The 21,589-nt window shown below is 41.7% G+C and overlaps 1 protein-coding gene across 5 annotated transcripts in view; it reads right to left on the minus strand.

Annotated features, from left to right (window-relative positions):
- CORIN (corin, serine peptidase) overlaps positions 1-21,589 on the minus strand; it is a 136,392-nt gene that overhangs the window by 9,638 nt on the left and 105,165 nt on the right. For all 5 annotated transcript variants that reach the window (XM_053403571.1, XM_053403570.1, XM_053403573.1 and 2 more), the window contains 4 exons: positions 20,729-20,839; positions 18,317-18,446; positions 5,956-6,078; positions 5,370-5,419 (listed from right to left, as the gene is read on the minus strand). In XM_053403571.1, the coding sequence (XP_053259546.1) occupies positions 5,370-5,419; positions 5,956-6,078; positions 18,317-18,446; positions 20,729-20,839 (414 nt within the window). The remainder of the gene's footprint in view (positions 1-5,369; positions 5,420-5,955; positions 6,079-18,316; positions 18,447-20,728; positions 20,840-21,589) is intronic.

Consider the following 21,589-nt stretch of genomic DNA (forward strand, 5'->3'; position numbering starts at 1 on the left):
AACCGTTTCATCATGCGTATTCCATTTTAACAGCAAGTTATACATTCTTGAAAGTATCTTAGTTTTGGGATCTAACAGCTGTTTCCAATTTTGATTTTTCCACCTGGAAGCCAATTTTTTTGTCCAAATTATAGGCCTCTCTTATTTGATAGTAATGAAGCCAGTCTCGCAGTTTATCTTTTAATTTCTCAAAACTCTGCAATTTCAATTTGTTTCCTTCTTGTTCCAATATTTCCCAATATTTCGGCCATTTGGCCTCCATATTGAGCTTTTTCTGAACCTTTGCTTCCATTGGTGACAACCACCTTGGGGTTTTATTTTCCAGTAAGTCTTTGTATCTTATCCAGACATTAAACAATGCTTTCCTGACAATATGGTTTTTAAATGCTTTATGTGCTTTAACCTTGTCGTACCACAAATATGCATGCCACCCAAAAACATTGTTAAAACCTTCTAGGTCCAAAATGTCTGTGTTCTCAAGAAGCAGCCAGTCTTTCAACCAACAGAATGCTGCTGATTCATAGTATAGTTTAAGGTCTGGCAGGGCAAATCCGCCTCTTTCCTTTGCATCAGTTAATATTTTAAATTTTATTCTGGGCTTCTTGCCCTGGCAGACAAATCTAGAAATGTCTCTCTGCCACTTCTTGAAACAGTCCATCTTGTCCAAAATTTGCAATGATTGAAACAGAAATAGCATTTTTGGCAATACATTCATCTTTATAGCTGCAATTCGACCCAACAAGGAAAACTTCAAATTTGACCATATTTCTAAGTCTTTTTTCACTTCTGTCCAACATTTCTCATAGTTATCTTTAAATAAGTTTAAGTTCTTAGCAGTCACATTAACCCCCAGATATTTTACTTTCTTAACTAATGTTAAACCTGTCTCCTTCTGAAACCTCTCTTTCTCAATCGGTGTTAAATTTTTCTCAAAAACTTTAGTTTTTGACTTGTTCAGCTTAAATCCTGCCACATGACCAAATTCTTGAATCAGTTCTAATACTCTTTTCGTACTAGATTCTGGCTCCTGTAACGTCAAGACTAGATCATCTGCAAAGGCTTTCAATTTGTATTGTTTGGCTCCGACCTGAATACCTTTAATCAGACGGTCCCTTCTAATCATATTTAGCAAAACCTCCAGGACCGAAATAAAAAGCAATGGGGAAATTGGGCAGCCTTGTCGTGTCCCTTTCTCTATCTTAAATTCCTCTGTCATCACATTATTAACTATTAGCTTAGCCTTTTGTTCTGAGTAAATTGCACTTATACCATTTTCAATCCCTTGACCAACCCCCATCCCCTGAAGATTTTTCTTCATAAAACTCCAAGAAATATTATCGAAGGCTTTCTCCGCATCTATAAAAATTAAAACTGCTTTGGTATTAATGTTCACTTGCAACTTCTCCAAAATGTTAATTATATTCCTCGTGTTGTCAGACAAGTGTCTGCCTGGGAGAAAGCCAACTTGGTCCTTATGAATCTCTTCCACTAGTACTTTTTTTAATCTATTAGCCAAAATGTCAGCAAATATTTTGTAATCCACATTAAGCAGGGATATGGGGCGGTAGTTCTTAAGTTGTGTCTTTTCAGACTCAGTTTTCGGTATAAGTGTAATGTAAGCTTCCTTCCACGACTCTGGTCCTTTTTCCCCTCTAGAATTTCATTACAAACCTCCTTTAGTGGCCGAATTAACCAGTCTTTCAGAGATCTATAGTATTTGGAGGTTAGACCATCTGGCCCTGGAGATTTACCCAACTGCATGTTCTGGATGGCACCTTCAACCTCCTGTTCTGTAATTTTGTGATTCAACATTGTCTTATTTTCTTGAGAGATTTTTTGTAATCCATTTGTTCTTAGAAATTGGTCTAAATCAGTCTCTTTCTGTGGCCCTTGTGTATATAGTTGTTTGAAATATCTCTGGAAGCACTTTCTAATCTCCAATGGATTCTGTATGTTCTTTCCTTCCACATCCAAATTTGTAATGGTGTTTAATTTTTGTCTTTTTTTCATCTGCCAAGCTAGCAGTTTCCTGCATTTGTTAGCCGATTCAAATGTCTTTTGTCTCATCTGCTTGATTTTCCATTCTGCTTCCTGATTTATCATTTTCATGTATTGTACTTGATATAACTTTATTTCTCTCAGAATCTCTTGCGACTTTGGTTTCGCTTTTAATTTCTTCTCTCCTTTTATTTTTTCCAAAATTTTATCTTTTTTCTCATTTTGAATTCTCTTCTTTATTGCATTCTGTTGAATCAGAAACCCTCTCATGACCGCTTTGCTTGTGTCCCAGATTATTCTTTTTTCAACCGTGGTATTCAAATTTATCTCAAAATAATCTCTCAAGATTTTTTGGGCCTTCTTGGTAACCTCTTGATCTCTAAATAAGGTGTCATTCATCCTCCATCTGAAGGAACCGATTGGTGTTAGTTTCATCTCCATCTTCACCGCATTGTGGTCGGAGCAAGTTTTTGGGCAAATTTCCACTTTTCGAGTCTTAGGTGCCAGTCCTCTAGTTATCCATATTTGGTCAATTCTTGTCCATGTCATGTTGGCTTCAGAGAAGAATGTTCCCTCTCTTCCAAGGGGGTTCTTAGTTCTCCAAATGTCAATCAAGTCCATATTGTCAGTCAATTCAAAAAAGGTTTTTGGTAGTCTGCCATCTTTAGTTACAACCTGTCTCTGCGACTTATCCATATTTGTAGATACCACTCCATTCATATCTCCCATCATAATAATGTTGTAGTCCATGTAGTCAAACAATGTCTCATGCAATTTCCTGAAGAATTCAGATTTCCCCTCATTTGGTGCATGAACTCCTACAATCAGAAATTTTTCTCCTTGTGATTGAATCTCAATTGCGACAAATCTTCCTTGTTCATCTTTAAAAACAAATTTCGGTGATAGGCTCTCTTTGGCATAAATAACAACTCCTCTCTTTTTAACCTTGTCCGATGAAATAAATTCTTGACCCAGTCTTTTATTAATCAGTACTTTCCTGTGAAGCCTTATCACATGAGTTTCCTGTAAACAAATTAAGTCCAATTGTTCCTTTTTCAATAAATGAAAGACTTTCTTCCTCTTCTCCGGGGAGTTAAATCCATGAATGTTCCAACTTAATAATTGCAGAGACATGGTGTGGTTATTCTATTTTCCTCCAACTGCTCCCAAAAGTTCTTCTTGTTCTGATGGTGGTATCACTTTTTTTGGTTTGTCCAGTCCCAAAGGTGGTGGTGCTATGTCTAATACTCCTGGTCTTAAGGCTCTTAACTCTTCTAGTGCTTCTTTTTGTAGGTCTTCTTCGTGGTCTCTCAAAAAATTTTCCTTGTCTTCCACTGATCTTATTTTGAACTTTTTCCCTTTAAAGGTAAAAGATAGTCCCTGGGGGAATTCCCACCTAAAAACAATACTGTTTCTTCTCAGTAAGGCCACCAGATCTCCATAGTTGGTTCTCAGATCCAAAAGGTGTTTCGGTATATCCTTAAAGATCTCCACTCTCGAGTCGTTGATCTCCAAAGTCTTCTGGAAGTGCGCACTCAATATTTTATCTCTCTCTTCTTTCATTCGGAGGGTAACCAAACAGTCTCTCACCCTGTTTTTTCTCCCTCCTCTTCCAAGTCTGAACGCACTTACTATCTTAAAGTCTTTCTCCAGCTCCAAATTCCAAAATTTTCCAAATTCCTGCGTAAGATAGTCACTTAGGTTATCTTTTTCAAGTTCCGGTACTGCCCTGATCCTCAGATTAGTCTGTTTCTCCCTCAGTTCAATCATAGACAGAAGTGACTGATGATCCCCAATCTGTTTACACATAGGTTTTATTTCTTCCTCTACAGCCACTGCTTTTTCTTTTGCTTCCTCAGCTATTTTTCGATTGGACGCAGATTCTTCCAGCAATTTTTCAATAGATTCTGTATTAGAATTCACCTTCTGTCCCAGATTATTAGTGCTGGCAGTATTCCTGTCTATTTTAGTTGATTGTTCCGTAACTTGTTTGCCTTCCAATTTTTCATAAATTTTATTTAACACAGAAGTAAAGTCCCCTTCTGAAGCCATTCCTTTTAACTCAGCTTGTGCAAAATCTTCCCCCTGTGTCACAGGAGGGCCGGGAACAGATGCTCTACGTTGCTGGGAAACTGTAGTGGGCTGCTGCACTCTGGCCTTGCCCGATCTTGTTGTCCTGTCAGTCATCACACTTCTGTCTATGAGTCAAGGTCGGTCCCACGGTCAAGTCTTACCGTAGAAAACCCCCAAAGTCCGTAGTGGAAAAATCCCCCAGCTGGGTGTACAACTTCAATGTTCCTCTAGGGGGACACTGTAGCAGCCGTTAAGGTTACAATAGAAAAGTCTTTTTCAACTTTCCTAAGTCCCCTCAATAAAAACATGCAACAGTTTCAAGTCCAGAGAAGACCTTCAAGAAGTATCTCCTTTGCAGAGTTAACCATTAAAAAGTTACAATGTCCGTAAATAGTGCGACTCTCAATGCAACAGTTCTAATAAACCTGGCAGTCCGTTCCCAAGAGTTTAAATAATTGTCTCTGTTTTTCCCAGAAGAAATAAAGTCACTTTTCCCTCTCCCCCCCCTCCACTAACCTGGGGGGGGGGGGAATTCTTTCACTTTGACGTTCAGCTTTAAAGCTTTAAAAGCGCCACTCTCCAGGTCTTAGCATGGAAACGTCTTTGCTTTGATCTGTTAACAGAAACGGGAGGCGGACTTCCTGTTTACGCCTTCCCGCTTCAGTGTCAAATTAAACCCTTTTTTTCTTCCTTTAGTCCCAATTTCTTAAACTTCACCTACTCACGGGTAGTAGTTAAGCAGCCGAATTGTCACAGGAAAAAGGTCAGCGCTCTCCGGCAACAGCTGTGCGGCTTCACCCCACGGAAGGAGCAATTGACTCTCAGCACTGCGCCGCTCCCGTTACGCTCCGGAGCCCCTTGCGGGGTTCCTTCGCTAATTCGGGGGGCGCTAATGGTGCCCGCCGAGTCCCACGCTCACAGGCTTCTCCTGCCTGCGATTTCCGAAAGGGTCTCCGCTTCGCCGTAGCGGACAGACCCACTTTCCGCAGGGCTTCTCCCTCCAGCTTAGAAGGAGACCGCCATTGCCGTTGGCACCGCCTCCGGAAGCCTTAAGCCTACTGATTTCAATGGGTCCATTGGATATACCCTGTTCCCTTTAAACCCTGATTGTGGGCTTCTTGGGAGGAACCTGTTTCCCACTGCGGAAAGCCAGGTGGTGGTCTGGGTGGATCTTTCAAGGAAATTCCTAGACTCTTAAGCAGCCATGTGTATTCTTAGAAATCAGTGGGACACGTTGGTGATTTCCAAGTTACCTACCCAATTTCCTTCTTCATAGTTAGATAAGTTATGTAGCTTACCTTCTTTGGTGCAGAGAAGGGAAACCATACTCTTGCTTCTGCATGGCAACCTACAGATAGAAATACAAAGCTTTTGTGAAGAACAGGGTCTTTATACATACACTCCACCTGTTTAATATATAAGCACATGGATCATTTATCCATTGAATTTCTCTTACAGGCACCAATGGTCTTCCTATCTCATTAAACAAAGTACTTCAAAATTGGAGAGCTCTTGGTTTTTAGAAGCAATATTTTTGTATTTAATTTATACCAGCAGACTATGTGAGTTTGATCTGGCAAACATCCCTACATTAGTTTTATCACTGTCAATGAGATTTTGGAATCTGCTTATAAAACTTTCAGGTGGCTTTGTATACAAAGTGTTTAAGTGTTAAAAGGAATGTGAAAGGTCACATTTCTGACATGAACTAATAAACTATGAATTTGAATCCTTCAGTGTGAAATTTGAAATTTTATACAGGCATTCAAAATACCAAGTGTCAACATCTAAATCCCCAAAGTTTCTGGTTTGAAAAAAATTACCGTTTTTAAAGCATAATTTCATTTTCACTCTATCTACAATAGAAGCACATCTATTTCTCACCCTTTCACCAAAAGGGCCTGCAATGTGGATATATTTTTTGTCTCCCAGTCAGAGTGTAGATTTAGCCATTTCTCATATGGTTGCTGCTCATACTCTGGGACGATTTCTGTCACAGGTGGCCCCCTGAAATAAACACATATTGAAGATAGCTTAGTACATTTGTTGATATTAGAATCTGAAACTTTTTAATGGAAAGAAAGAGGATGCCTCAGTTGCAGAGGAAATGTATTCCATGTGCACTCCATGGAAAACCCTTATTGTTGCTAAAGCTGAAAGCTCATCATTACCATGTGCTCACTGCTTAGTATATAGGGTATTTGGACACCAGAACCATTACCACCAGATGCTTTCAGCATAGGCAGGCAGAGGCTATATGTAAAGTGCTTTTAAACATTATCCTCCCTGTACACAGGGTTGGCACAAGTAAGGGTTTTTCTGTGGCCTTCAAATGGGATAAGTAATTTCTAAGACAGCTCTCAAACAGGCAATTGAATTATATCCTACTTCTGCATATGCTTCAGGGAGAGATTTTTCCAAAGTTGGACCAGATAACATTTTATTATATTATTACAGAGAATATGTCTGACTTCCAGAAGAAGAAATGAGACTTGGAAATGGAAATTGCAAGAGTTCTCTCTAGTGGCTCAAAGCATAGCTCATTTTTCTTTACATCTGTCTAATGCATTACTGTTTTGTTATAATGTTAATGACTGCATTCAGTGTTTGTGGTCTCCGTGGATTTCTTCTTCCTGGCCATTCTTCCCTTACCCATTATGTGTCTGTCAATCTAATTCCCACTGCTTTTCTAATAAGATATTATCAGGCGTATTCATAGAGAGCAATGCTTCCCCCCCTTAAGCTGATCAAGGGAACTATTCAGATAGAAGAATATCTCAGATTGTATTGAAATCCAGAATCTCTTTTTAAAAAGGCTCAGAAGCAAATAATCAGATCTGGCAAGTCAGCAAGTCCAGTTTCTGCATCCCTTTGGGTTTTGGGTAACTAAATTTTCCTTCTGTATTCAAAGCTCTCTATTACAAGGCTATTCATGCAAACACTTAAGCCCTACGGGATGCTATTGATTCATCAGGTACTAACATTTCACTAAATTATTCATTCTCCCTTTGTGCTCCCCCAAATCAGTTAATTCACACCTGGAAGGGGCAATGAGATACAGTCTTTAAAAAAAAAATCCTTAAAAGATTTCTCTTAATATCTTTTGTCAGACAGATGTCAAAGTTGAATTTTCAATAGAGCATAATAAAGTCATGCTAAATAATTTCCACACCACTCCAGAATACGGAATCATTTTGTTGATAAAAGAAGTTGTGGGCCTAGGTGCAATGGAGCCGTGGTGTGGAGCACAGGCAATAAATCAATACCAGGAGGCATGTGTCAGATTTAAGTTGGCCACTACTTTATTGATTACAGATGCAAAGGTTTGGTTAAGACATTGGACATGGATCCAATGATCCACCAGCTCGCCAGCTGGCAGATGAACCTATGATGTGAACCGCATCCATAAAACCCATTTGATAGCTAGTATGGGCACTGTGGCCCTTCCGCCTCTGAACTGGGTGTCTGGAAAGAAGTGCCTCCCTCTAAGATCCCTCAGGGAGATTTCCCCGTTGAGCAGGGTAGGTGGGCCCACCTCCCGGCTGCCTCTCTTGCTTCATCCAAAAGCCTGTTCTGCCACTCAAGTTGGCTAGCTCAGGCAACTCACCACCAAACTTACCATATTTTTCGCCCTATAGGACGCACTTTTCCCCCTCCAAAAATGAAGGGGAAATCTGGGTGCGTCCTATGGGGCGAATGCAGGCTTTCGCTGAAGCTTGGAGAGCGAGAGGGGTCGGTGCGCACCGATCCCTCTCTCTCTACAGGCTTCAGGAAGACATCCGCAGCCTAGGCAGCCCTGCGGGAGTTCCCGCAGGGCTGTCTACGCTGCGGATGGCAGCCTGCTGAAAGCAGAGCACCCGGCGCTTCGGGAACACATCCCCACACTGCGGATAGCAGCCTGCCGCCCGGCGGGCAGGGCGCCCTGAAGCAGAGCGCCCCGCGCACCGGACAGACATCCGCAGCGTGGGGAGCCCTGCAGAAGTTCCCCGCAGGGCTCCCCACGCTGCGGATAGCAGCCTGCAGCCCGGCGGGCAGGTCGCCCTGAAGCAGAGCGCCCCGCGTGCCGGACAGACATCCGCAGCGTGGGGAGCCCTGCAGGAGTTCCCCGCAGGGCTCCCCACGCTGCAGATAGCAGCCTGCCACCCGGCGGGCAGGGCGCCCTGAAGCAGAGCGCCCCGCGTGCCGGACAGACATCCGCAGCGTGGGGAGCCCTGCAGGAGTTCCCCGCAGGGCTCCCCATGCTGCGGATAGCAGCCTGCCGCCCGGCGGGCAGGGCGCCCTGAAGCAGAGCGCCCCGCGTGCCGGACAGACATCCGCAGCGTGGGGAGCCCTGCAGGAGTTCCCCGCAGGGCTCCCCACGCTGCGGATAGCAGCCTGCAGCCCAGCGGGCAGGGCGCCCTGAAGCAGAGCGCCCCGCGTACCGGACAGACATCCGCAGCGTGGGGAGCCCTGCAGAAGTTCCCCGCAGGGCTCCCCACGCTGCGGATAGCAGCCTGCAGCCCGGCGGGCAGGGCGCCCTGAAGCAGAGCGCCCCGCGTACCAGACAGACATCCGCAGCGTGGGGAGCCCTGCAGGAGTTCCCCGCAGGGCTCCCCATGCTGCAGATAGCAGCCTGCCGCCCTGAAGCAGAGCGCCCCTCGTGCCAGGCAGACATCGGCCAGCCCCACAAGAATGAAATGAGGTGGGTAATCATCAGGGAGAAAAGTCTTTCAGTAATAGAACTCTACTGAGACCTTTTAAATAAGTTCTGAAGTCTGGGCCTCTCAGTTTTTAAGTATGTGGTATTATATTGTGGGTGACTGTAGTGTCTGCTGTATTTCTTTAGTTTTTATAGTGGTACCTCTGGTTACGTACTTAATTCATTCCGGAGGTCTGCTCTTAACCTGAAACCGTTCTTAACCTGAGGTACCACTTTAGCTAATGGGGCCTCCCGCTGCCGCCAGCGCACGATTTCTGTTCTCATCCTGAGGTAAAGTTCTCAACCCGAGGTACTACTTCTGGGTTAGCAGAGTCTGCAACCCAAGGTGTTTGTAACCCGAGGTACCACTGTATGTTTTATTTTGTATTTAATTTTTTTGCTCATTTATTGTAAGCTCCCTAGATAACTTTATGTTATGGGACAGCACAGCATACAGATGTCAAAAATAATCAAATATATTTTAGGGCAGCTTTGTTTGTATGTTCACCCATAAGATATATGAGACATAGTAATCCTTTGAAACTTTAATACAGATTGATAAAGGCCCATCTAAATTTAGCACATTCAGTCTGAATGAAGCTTACTTGAAAAATAGCCAGGTTTTTTAAAAAAATAGTATTAATTATTAATATTGTTGTTGCTGTTGATATTAATCACACCGTAACACTGCAATTTTAATTAAACTTAATTACTGAATCAATTAGTAAGGACCAATTTTTATTGGTGCATTTAAGACTTAGAGAAACACTTGTATATTTTTACAAGGCCATCTTAGCCCTGATATGTAAGTGAAATAGGCTATGGAAAAGCAAATGTTATTAAATACTGCTTTTTGTTTATTTAATTTAATTTAATTCCATATTGAGTTTGGGGTGATTATTTAAACATAACCAATCAAATAATTAAATGGTTAGAAGAGGGATGATTAATGAACTAAAAAAAATCTACTCACAACATATCTAGAACCTGGTAATATATTTTTAAGAATGTTACAACTAGCCATGTACTTGTTTGTACCTATTAAATCTATATATTCTTCCCTTCTTTACCACAGAGTTCAGAGTAGCATTTAATTTATGCATTTAACAGGTCCAGGGAGTCTGCTTCTGTGAAGAGTGCACCACTGGCATAGGAAACTCAGGCAACAGCACAAACTAAAACTTCAATGAACGGCGATTTCTGTTTTCACGCTTATCGCCAACATCACTTCCCATGATGAGAAAAGCTTCAGGGTTATGATGGAAAGGCTAGTTGTCTGGGTGGATTTGCGACATTCCACTAAAGCAATGAGAAAGGAAGCATGAGTAATTCACACTTCCTCTGTCAGCTATTACACAATCCAAAGAGCTGGAGATACATATGCATCCCATAAGGAGATGCCGAATCACTGGTGCTTCCTTTCAAACTAGTTGAGTACAATATCTGAAAACATCCTCTGTACCTGCTGAACAGGCAACTGAAAATGGATTAGAATTACCCTGTAAAGGTCTGATTCACACATACCTATTGATGTATTGAAAACCATCCATTGTAGACCCTCCAAGAGTCCCTATTTTCCAGAGACATCCCTAATTTAGAGAAGCTGTCCTGGTTTCTGATTTGATCCTAGAATGCCCCACTTTTCCTTAGGATATCCCTATTTTCACTGGAGAAATGTTGGAGGGTATGGAATTATCCGACCCCCGAGCCATCTGAAGGCAATCATGTATAGAGAAGTGGTTTTTAAAAAATGTTTAATGTTTTATTCTGTTTTTTTATATGTTAGAAGCTGCCCAGAGTGGCTGAGGCAACCAAGTAAGATGTGTGGGGTATAAATAGTAAAAAATTATCATTTTGGAATGGGACATCCCTATTTTCATTGGAGAAATGTTGAAGCATATGCCATTGGCTGGCTTGCATGTATGAACTCAGTAATCACAACCCCTCAAATTCAGTGCTTTTCCATGGATTCTGTTCACGCATTCAGGTATGAATAATCAAGCCCTCATTCACACATGCATGTACATCACTTGATTTTTCTACATTTGATAACTGGTTGTTGAATGTTTCTCAACTCCATTGAAAAGCACTGCATTTGAGGACATCTGAAGTTCTAGTTGTACTGTTAGATCTGAGATGGCCCATGCAATTACCTGAGATTGTAGTCGTCAAGTAATGAATGGACATGTGTGAACCAACCCCAAATATCAAGTGATGAGAAATCAAGGGAACTAAATGTAATCTGTTTTGACACTGTCTTTATAACTACAGTCAATACTGACTGCAGAATAGGTTGTTTTAGATGCTTGATTGTATAAACAAACAAACAAACAAACAAACAAAAAAGGATCTTAAGTGACTGACTACACTCTTTTTTGCCCTATAAATTTCAATTTTAGGTCAACATTAATGACGTGAGACTTGATATATATCTGTAGCAAGCAATTTTTTCCAAACAGTGCTCCTCCTCAGCTGATATAATAATAAATATACTTCTGCAGAAAATGCTTCAGGAAAAGAACTGGAGAATCAAGAAAAATACTTCTTAAAATCCTCTAAGTTCCTTAAGGGGCACCACTACACTCTGCAGCTGATCAAAATCTATTTCTCAGTTTCAGCTAGATTTATTTTAGAATGATTTAAAACAGGTACTAAGCTTTTACCAAGCACACTGCAGATTAATGAACAAAAGTGATATTTTGGCAAGGCTTATATGTCAGAGCAGCCAAATGGAAATAATCTGAGCAGAACTGGTGGAATGAACAAGATTCAAGTCCTCCCTTTGGATGTTATTGACTTCATGGCTTATTTATCATACATTTCTCTGACATATTAAATAATTAGTTCTGCAAGAGCGATCTAGCATATTGCACATGGTGAACTGTTTATTGCCTGCAGTTAGCGTGGTATAGTTTGTTTTCTTCTACTCTTCATTTCTGAAGTTTGGAATTAGGGGAACTTAAAAAATTTGTACTCCATCCAAAGTCATTACAAGCTGAACCTAACCTCCAATGAAGTTCTGGCCTTCTAGTAATGAGTTCACAAACATCAACAGAAGCCCCCTCCCCAGCTGTTTCTTTCCCTTCCACCAAAAACAGGCCTGGCAGTGACAAGACAATGTAAAGCCCTGCAGGAGGCCTTTCTTGAAGAACTCCATTTCCCCCTTGCACCAGAAACGGCAACATCTCAGCCAGGTGCCAGGGACTCTGGGAATCTATGTTTCTTAGGGTCCATGTTCATCATGCAATAAACTGCTGCAGAGGAGAACGGTCCCATTGGGATTACTGTGATTGTCATGAGTACGTTTGACCAGTTAGGCATGAAATATGGGAATGCTGGTATATATAGTCTAGGATAATACGACAAATTGGTTTTGAGAAAGGGGTGTGTCAAAGAGAAATGTTATGTAGTGTAAAAAGAGAGAGATACACTAGAAGCAACATAACATTTTACAGAAGGCAGCAACTCAGATGCATCTTGTCCCACAACTGCAGAACAAGTATTATGTGGCATCTGTAATGGTGCCAGTTCTGCAGATCAAAGTGCAGTGGACACATATGGGGAAAGCTGCTTCTTAGATGCTGCTTTTGTATCTGCCACTTGTATCTGCCACACCACAATTTCTTTTTCATATAGTACATGAGTTGCGTAGAAATATGAAGTGTAAGGCTTTGGATCAAAGTGCACAGTAAGCAAGTTTTGTGATTCTTTCCTCCACAGTTTTTTAAAAACCAAAGCAACCTGGGGAAGGCTGTGTGTGAGCAGAAGACCCTGAATCTTTCTCCTCATGAATGAAAAAAGAGCTTTTTTATCATGCATTTATCTGGCATATTTACCACCTGGAGGGCAATTCTGAGCTGAGGGGAAACAGATTTCTCTTCAAGTGCCCTTGTGCTCAGCAAAGGCTGGTGTGCTTTGGATAAAAAAAAAGGAAATAATTCCATATATTGTGCAGTTTGAGCTTAAGAATAAACAGATAAACTATTAAAAGCAACTGTAAAAGGTAAAGGTAAAGGTACCCCTGCCTGTACGGGCCAGTCTTGACAGACTCTAGGGTTGTGCGCCCATCTCACTCAAGAGGCCGGGGGCCAGCGCTGTCCGGAGACACTTCCGGGTCACGTGGCCAGCATGACATCGCTGCTCTGGCGAGCCAGAGCTGCACACGGAAACGCCGTTTACCTTCCCGCTGGTAAGCGGTCCCTATTTATCTGCTTGCACCCGGGAGTGCTTTCGAACTGCTAGGTTGGCAGGCGCTGGGACTGAACAACGGGAGCGCACCCTGCTGCGGGGATTCGAACCGCCGACCTTTCGATCAGCAAGCCCTAGGGGCTGAGGCTTTTACCAACAGCGCCACCCGCGTCCTGTAGGCTGATGTAATTCAGACTAGTTGTAGTAGTACACATTATAATGTACTGGTTTTGGAATAATAGTTTTGGAAAACTTAACACACTGCTAAGCAATTGGTAACATTCAGATTATGAAATGAATCCCACTGAAAGCCAGTAGGGAAGCTATTCATGCAGGAATAATTTCCACATGGTGTTTTCTTTTTTCTGGAGTAGAAACTGCATGCAGAATGGAAGCAGATGCACATCTGCATTGCAATATAATTTATGATGCAAGGCCTCTAGCACAGACCCTGTTGTTCTATAATGCAAATGAGGTTCTGCATTCTATCTGCACTGGAATTTAGATGGGAAAGTGTGTTGACCATTGCTGCTGGGAGTAGCATGGTTGCAAATGACTATATTTGAATAGGAGCTAATTTAGTGCAGCTAAATTTGCAAAAGAATTGGAACGCATTTAGCTAACATGTCTAAAATAACTGATTTTAAGTGCCTCAGAACCTCTGGTACGAAGCACAGTTGATAAAACTCCTAGTGGCTGACATTTAAGACACCTTTGGGTGATTTTTGAGAACATCCACATGTACATGAATATCATGCTTCACATGCATTTGGTAAATCAGTTGTTGTTTTACCATAGCAGACTAAATTACAGATTGCTGTACTATTTATTCATTACATAAGTTGCAGGAAGTCAGCAATATAATATAAACAGTATAGCCCATGCAGAGCATGCTTTGATCCACACACCTTCAATACCTATGAGAGCTTTGCTCGTTAAAACTCTACAAATGCAGCATTTAGAGCCTGCACTTTTAGAGATCGTCAAAATCCAAAATACATTTTTCTTCTTCCTTGTTATTTCTGAGAAGATGGCATAGCACTAAAACATTCTTCTATTCTCTCTTTTGATGAATGCCTTAGCAGCAGCTAAGAAAACATGCAAAATAAGTAAATCCATAAGCCAGGTCAACTCACATACAGCAACAAATTCCACCATTCATCATACAATTTCACAGACCACACCCATAGCAAATGAGAGGCACCTGGAAGTACTGCCCCCCCACTCCAACATTTTTCATACATTTCTTTCACCAACCTTAAGAAAAAAAGTTTTGCGGATTCACCTCTCAGTCACCTAACCTGATTTTCCTCAAGGAAAAAGAACTCCCATGTTCACATGTCTTTAAAATATGCATTTTTAAAGATTGTTCCTTAATACTTCCAAGCAAAGGATAATTCAGAATAGGCATCACAAAATCACTTTTTTAAAAAATGAGAAAGGTAAAGGACCCCTGGAGATTAAGCCCAGTCAAAGGCAACTACAGTGGTAAAAGGTAAAGGTAAAGGCCCATACGGGCCAGTCGTGACCAACTCTGGGGTTGCACACCCATCTCGCTTAAGAGGCCGGGGGCCAGCACTGTCCGGAGACACTTCCGGGTCACGTGGCCAGCGTGACAAAGCTTCTCTGGCGAGCCTGCACCAGCGCAGCACACGGAAATGCCGTTTACCTTCCCGCTATAAAGCGGTACCTATTTATCTACTTGCACTTAAGAGTGCTTTCGAACTGCTAGGTGGGCAGGAGCTGGGACCGAATGACGGGAGCTCACCCCGCCGCGGGGATTTGAACCGCCGACCATACGATCAGCAAGTCCTAGGCGCTGAGGTTTTACCCACAGCGCCACCCGCGTCCCCTAACTACAGTGGTACCTCGGGTTAAATACTTAATTCATTCCAGAGGTCCGTTCTTAACCTGAAACTGTTCTTAACCTGAAGCACCACTTTAGCTAATGGGGCTTCCCACTGCTGCCACGCCGCCATAGCATGATTTCTGTTCTTATCCTGAAGCAAAGTTCTTAACCTGAAGCACTATTTGTGGCTTAGTGGAGTGTGTAACCTGAAGCGTATGTAACCCGAGGTACCACTGTATGGGGTGTGGCGCTCATTTTGCTTCCGGATGAGGGAGCCGGCTTTTGTCCACAGACAGTTTTCCGGGTAATGTGGCCAGCATGACTAAACCGCTTCTGGCGCAAAGGGACACCATGACAAGTGCCAGAGCGCACGGAAACACCATTTACCCTTACACCACAGTGGTACCTATTTATCTACTTGCAGTGGTATGCTTTAAACTGCTGGGCCAGCAGAAGCTGGGACAGAGCAACAGGAATTCACCCCGTCGCACAGATTCGAACAGCCGATCAGCAAGCCCAAGAGGCTCAGCGGTTTAGACCACAGTGCCACCCACATCCCTGTGACTCATGGGACTAGAGATGTATTACTGTAATGATAAAGGTGCTATAAAAGGGCACTAACTTAAGCTGCCTTTCCTGGCTATTATTAATTGGCTTCTTTATTACTTATTATTTAGTACCATTCTACACATTCAAACAGGGACGCAGGTGGCGCTGTGGGTTAAACCACAGAGCCTAGTACTTGCCGATCAGAAGGTCGACGGTTCGAATCCCCGCGACGGGGTGAGCTCCCATTGCTCAGTCCTAGCTCCTGCCAACCTAGCAATTCGAATGCACGTCAAAGTGCAAGTAGATAAATAAGTACCGCTCCGGAGGGAAGGTAAATGGCGTTTCCATGCACAGCTCTGGTTCGCCAGAAGTGGCTTAGTCATGCTGGCCACATGACCTGGAAGCTCCCTCGGCCAATGAAGCGAGATGAGCGCCGCAACCCCAGAGTCGGCCACGACTGGACCTAATGGTCAGGGGTTCCTTTACCTTTTTACACATTCAAAACAATTCACATGGGACTGTAAATGAGACCGTAAGATCTAGGAACTACATTTTCCAACCTTTCTGCCTCTTCACAGTGACCTGGAAAAGGCAGCCTTTCCTCCAGGAGGCTAGAAATGCAGAATGGGAGTAGAAAACAGACAGGGACTGAGAGAATACTACCAGCTGAGTCTAAGTCTGTGAGGACTGGTGAGGTGTCAGTGGGTACTCTGACAGCTGGAATGGATTGATTGATTTTTAAATACAGTTATTTCATATATTCTGTGTTTTTTAGGTAACCAATAATCAATTAAAATAATAAAACAATAACAAACAAAGCTTAAAAGGGACTAAAATAATAACTACACACAACAGCACGGCACAGCAGTATAGAAATTCTGTTAAATAAACAAACTGCATGTTTGTGGTACACTTTGTTCCCAAAGCATCTTCAGATGTAAACATTGTATAATAACGTATTAAATGACAGAGGGACAATTTGAATTTTTAGCACCAAAATATTTAAAAAATGCTACACCAGGAGAGTCCCATGGACTGCAAGAAGATCAAATGCATCCATTCTTAATGAAATCAGCCCTGAGTGCTCACTGGAAGGACAGATCGTGAAGCTGAGGCTCCAGTACTTTGGCCACCTCATGAGAAGAGAAGACTCCCTGGAGAAGACACTGATGCTGGGAAAGATGGAGGGCACAAGGAGAAGGGGGCGACAGAGGATGAGATGGTTGGATAGTGTTTTCGAGGTTACCAGCATGAATTTGACCAAACTGCGGGAGGTAGTGGAGGACAGAGGTGCCTGGCGTGCTCTGGTCCATGGGGTCACGAAGAGTCGGACACGACTAAACGACTAAACAACAACACCAGGAGCATGTAATATTTGGTCACTTGAATTCAGCATGTATGAAAACAAAAAAAATTTTTTCCTTCCAGTAGCACCTTAAAGACCAACTAAGTTAGTTCTTGGTATGAGCTTTCGTGTGCATGCACACTTCTTCAGATACACTGTGTATCTGAAGAAGTGTGCATGCACACGAAAGCTCATACCAAGAACTAACTTAGTTGGTCTTTAAGGTGCTACTGGAAGGAAAAAAAATTTTTTGTTTTGACTATGGCAGACCAACACAGCTACCTATCTGTAACTCAGCATGTATGGTTATCTAAGCAGAAGTGTTTCATATCCTGTCTGCACAGAACAAAGTACCCCAAACCCTCTTGCTTAGATTAAACAGTGGTACACCTAAGCCACACACACACACACACACACACACACACACACACGAGCCTCATCTAGCATAAAAGAGTTTTCTGCAACAAAATATTATACCAATGTGTTTTATGCTGTAAGAACTGTGGTTAAATCAGGATCAACAGCATAAGATTTTAGGAATTCAGTTTATAGGGAAGAGAACCACTCAAGTTTTACAAAACAAACGGAAAGGGTCTTTTATGTCCTCCCAGCTGCTTCAGAGGTCAGGTTTACAATGGGCATGCAATAATTTCAAACATATGGATAAAATAATAATAGATCAGACCAAAACCCTATCTGTTCCAGCATTTACTTTCCCACATTGGTGAACCAGATGCCTTTGGAAGGCCAGAAGTAGGACAAGTGGTCAATAACCCTGTCATTAGGAAAAAACTATATTTGTTAAATGTGACTCACTTGATCACTTCATCATGCACAACCAAACCAATCCTAATAATCCCCAAACAAACTTGGATGGCCCTGAGATTCCCACTTTCAACAAAATTTCCCTTAAAACCCTAGTTTATGGATTCTCCACAGAAGGCCTCTCAAGTTATGAAAACATTGATTAGCTGGTTAATCATTTACCTTTCATAGAATCAACTGATTACATTTAGATAAACTGGCTTATTATCAAATCCCCAACATGCATGGCTTTATGCAGTTTTGAAGGAAGTGTGAAATTACGTACATGTTAATAACAAAAAGCTACTACTCATTGTCAAAAAGAAATGCTTAATCTTTTTTTTTCATTCACTATTACAGTGACATACCAAACCTGCCTGATAAAATAAACAAGTGCACCTTTCACTTGTAGCCTCATTGATTAGATTTGACTTCTCCCAATTAATCAACTATAGCTTTAGTTTACTAATGTACCCATTTATTATTGGTTACAGCTCATGGTTAGTCTGAAGAAAGCCTAGCCATAAGCCCAGGTTTGGATGCCATGTTAAGCCATACCCTGGCTTAGCTCAGCATGGTATGGTAGCAAAAAGGTCCAGTGAAGAGCAAAACAGCTATAAGCTCCACTCTTGCAGCCCCATTTGGCATGGTGTGATGCGCAAATCAGGTCACGTCAGAGAGTCTAGATTGTTTTAAGTAAACAGTCAGCAGAAGCAAAGGAAGAAAATAGCATTTTTGCTAATTAAGAAATTGTCACAGACTCAATCAGCTTCACCCAGACTCATAGTCACACCTGGAAAAGTTGATCAATGCTACAAACTACTGACCTTACCCTAAACCCATTTGTTTGCATGCCAAATGGCTTAAATTTTCTTCCCATTCATCAGCGCATACATGGTAATTGGAAGCTGACTTGTGAACAGTCAGGAACATCAAGGAGCTGCTGTTTTTAGACAGGGTCACTGTGAAGGAAAAAAAGGGAAATGTAACTTCATTAAGCCTGTAGAGGTCTGTGGGCGGGCTTACATGTGGATGTAAATAAAATGATTTCTTTTCACGTGTGTTATGCTTTCTTATTAAGATGGGCCTATTTTATGATGTATGCATTCATGTTAGTTTTTTCTGTGTCAAGTAGTGTATTGTACTTAGGTATGTTCTTCCTTGATGAAGCTTTTAATGCCTCCAGTCAAGTTTCTAAGTATAAACTTGCTTAACATTTCTATAGTACTGTCCCTTAAGTTCCCCCTGTGTAACATGAATCAGTTGTAAATTGTGTGAACAAGGAATGAATGTTTAGCTTAGAAAAGAGCCCTGCTACCAGGAAACAAGCAACAGACAATGTTAGCTTAATCGCAAAGCTTATTGTTTGCAGGTGACACACGGAGGTCATAAAAATGACCAAACGATCCCAGCATGAACACCTTCACCTTGGCATAGCTTGGCCTATAGTACATGAGAATGACTGCTGGGCAGAGTGCAGAGAGAATGAACACCATGGTGCATCTGCACCAGTGAAACCAAAAATTTATTCACCTTTCCCAGCTGAGTTCCATATAACTGTATAATGTTAGGATCATGTTAACTTCTCTGCCTGTCCTTTAGACAGATTTTCTGTGTTAGTTATTCAGAAGTCACCAGGGACCAGACTTTGTCATACCAAGATTTTGCCATTGCCTCTCTCAGATGCTTTAGGTAACAAGAAATAAATCTTTTTTCAGCCATGGGCAAAATATTAACTAACTCCTTGCTGGTTCCATTCAGGCCATCTCAACTGCTAAGAAGAGCCAGTGTAGGTATTAACAAAAAGTTTTGTTTAGTAATCCATTTTATTTCTATAAAAACCTTTCCCCGTGATTTTGCCATTATGTGACAGATTCACTAACGGTAGTAGGAAGTCTTTGTCTTCTTCACACCATGAACATAATAGAGATAAAGTTTTATTCGAGTGAGAAAGTTTTATTCGAGTGAGGCATAGAGTGCCACCTAAGAATTGTTGCCAGCAAAAATTGAACACACTGGTACGTGGACCAAACCCCCCACCAATCTGCTGGGCCTATTTTACTCTGGAGATCTTTCTACCAGCAAGATTAGTCATTAGTTCCATTTCTGATTAATCATATATGCAATGATTGAAGAAGAAAAATTACTTTTAGTGAAGGCACAATTAAACACTCCACAGTGGACCATATTCCCATAGCTATGAAATATTTAATGAGCTTGATTTGAAGACCAAGCAGTTTCCATTGCCAGAAATCACTGTTTCAGAATAGTTTCCTGCTTGTCTGCAGGGATACGCAAGAGATATGGGTTTAAAAATAGTTTTGCTTTACATACATCAGATGAAAACCATTCTTTCAAGCTTCCCCCAACCCCCATCCATTGGTAAAGCCCAGTACTTAAACACATAACTTATGTCGGCATATGTTACACCATCTTTCTGTAGTTTAGATTGTTCCTTAAAACACCACTCATTCAATACTGGTATGATCTGTGTGAAATTTTTGGGTCTTAATTGGTTTTGTTACTCTTGAGAGCCCTGTTTTCTGGACTTATGTACTGAGAAGGGAACATATCTGTGTTCATCTGTTTACCCGTTCTACACACAGACATGGTGGACTCATCTACAGAGCAATGCTAACTATAGAATGCCATTGTAAATTGCGCTGGCATAAGTTACCCCTGTTCCAAACGTTGCTCAGGAGGAATTCAACTTATACCACCATTTTTTTGCCAGTGTAAGTTTTGCTGGGCCACTAGGTCATGTGATAAAGCTGAAAAACATCTGAAATAGGTAGAAGTCTCTCCTTGCCCAATTCACATCCCTGGAACACTCCTGGTTGAGGATTTATGTCAGCGTAACTTACGGTGGCTTACGTTCTGTTGTCTGAGCCAGAATGAGAGAATTATGCTGACATATCTTCAGCTCAGCTGGGATGAGGAATTTATACAAACATAGCCCCAGCTCAGCCAGCTCAACATCTGCCATGTCCAAAATCTCTCATCCAACAGATTTTGAGTTTGGGCCATGCTGTAAATAGTTTTCTGTTTTTGTCTCTATTTCTGGGTTTTTGGTTTCCATCTATAAAAGTGGAAAGGAGCAATGATGCACCTTAAAAGGGATAATGCACCTTTCCATGCTAATTCCCACAACCAGCCAATTACTTCAAGCACTGTTGAAAGGTTTCCCTGAAATTAAGATGGGAAATCTCATATTCTGACTTTTTGTGCATATGCTAAAACTTACCACAGTTCCATTCATCTGATTTGTCAGCGCAGTCTATCTGCCCATCACACCATGATTTTCGAGGCACACAGTCATGGTTGGCACATGGAAGTTCATCCTTTTTGCAAAATGCTGCCATGAAAAATGCAGACAAAGACATAAGTAAGTCCAGAAATAGAAATAGCTTCATTGAGAATGACATTATCATGAAAAGGAGAGCGATAACAAATGTTGTTTTAACAATGCCCAGAGTTGCTTGGGGGGGGGGGGTGTCTAATGAGTTTTCTTGCCACTATGAACTGCCATACTGTTGATAAAGTACCCCTTCAAGTAGAACAGTTCCATGGTGCCCACACTCCATGGGTTGTGGGGTGGGGGAACTATTCATCTGATTCCCCTCTAAGATTTGCCATGGAAAGGAACAGTTCTGTATTATCTTGTTTACATCTTTATGGCTATGGTTCCAACTTTGTGGAATTAAAATTTTCACAAACAAGTCAAACTAACACAAAATTCCAAGTAAGGAAAAATAGTGCAAGATTGCCTCCCGCTAATGTGAATTCTTCCAGAACCAATTGAGCAGGGTAAACAAAGCAGACAGTCCTTCATTAAATCTTGACATGTCTTTTATCAAATAACCCACAATAAAGGCATTACAAATCCATGAGCTCAGAATGCTTTAAGTGACACATAAAACTATAAAAGAAAAGCAGAACCCAAAACCAAAACAAAACAACAATTGGAGGAGTGTCTTTGGATAATCATCATCATCATCATGGATGACTGCAAAAGGAACAAATACCAAAAGCATGGAAAAAGACCTCTCCACCCTCCTAGTCTTCTCTAGAATAATATTTTTTAAAAACCAAGATTGACATAAAG

The sequence above is a fragment of the Podarcis raffonei genome, chromosome 9 (genome assembly GCF_027172205.1).
Source record: "Podarcis raffonei isolate rPodRaf1 chromosome 9, rPodRaf1.pri, whole genome shotgun sequence".
Taxonomy (NCBI): Eukaryota; Metazoa; Chordata; class Lepidosauria; order Squamata; family Lacertidae; genus Podarcis; species Podarcis raffonei.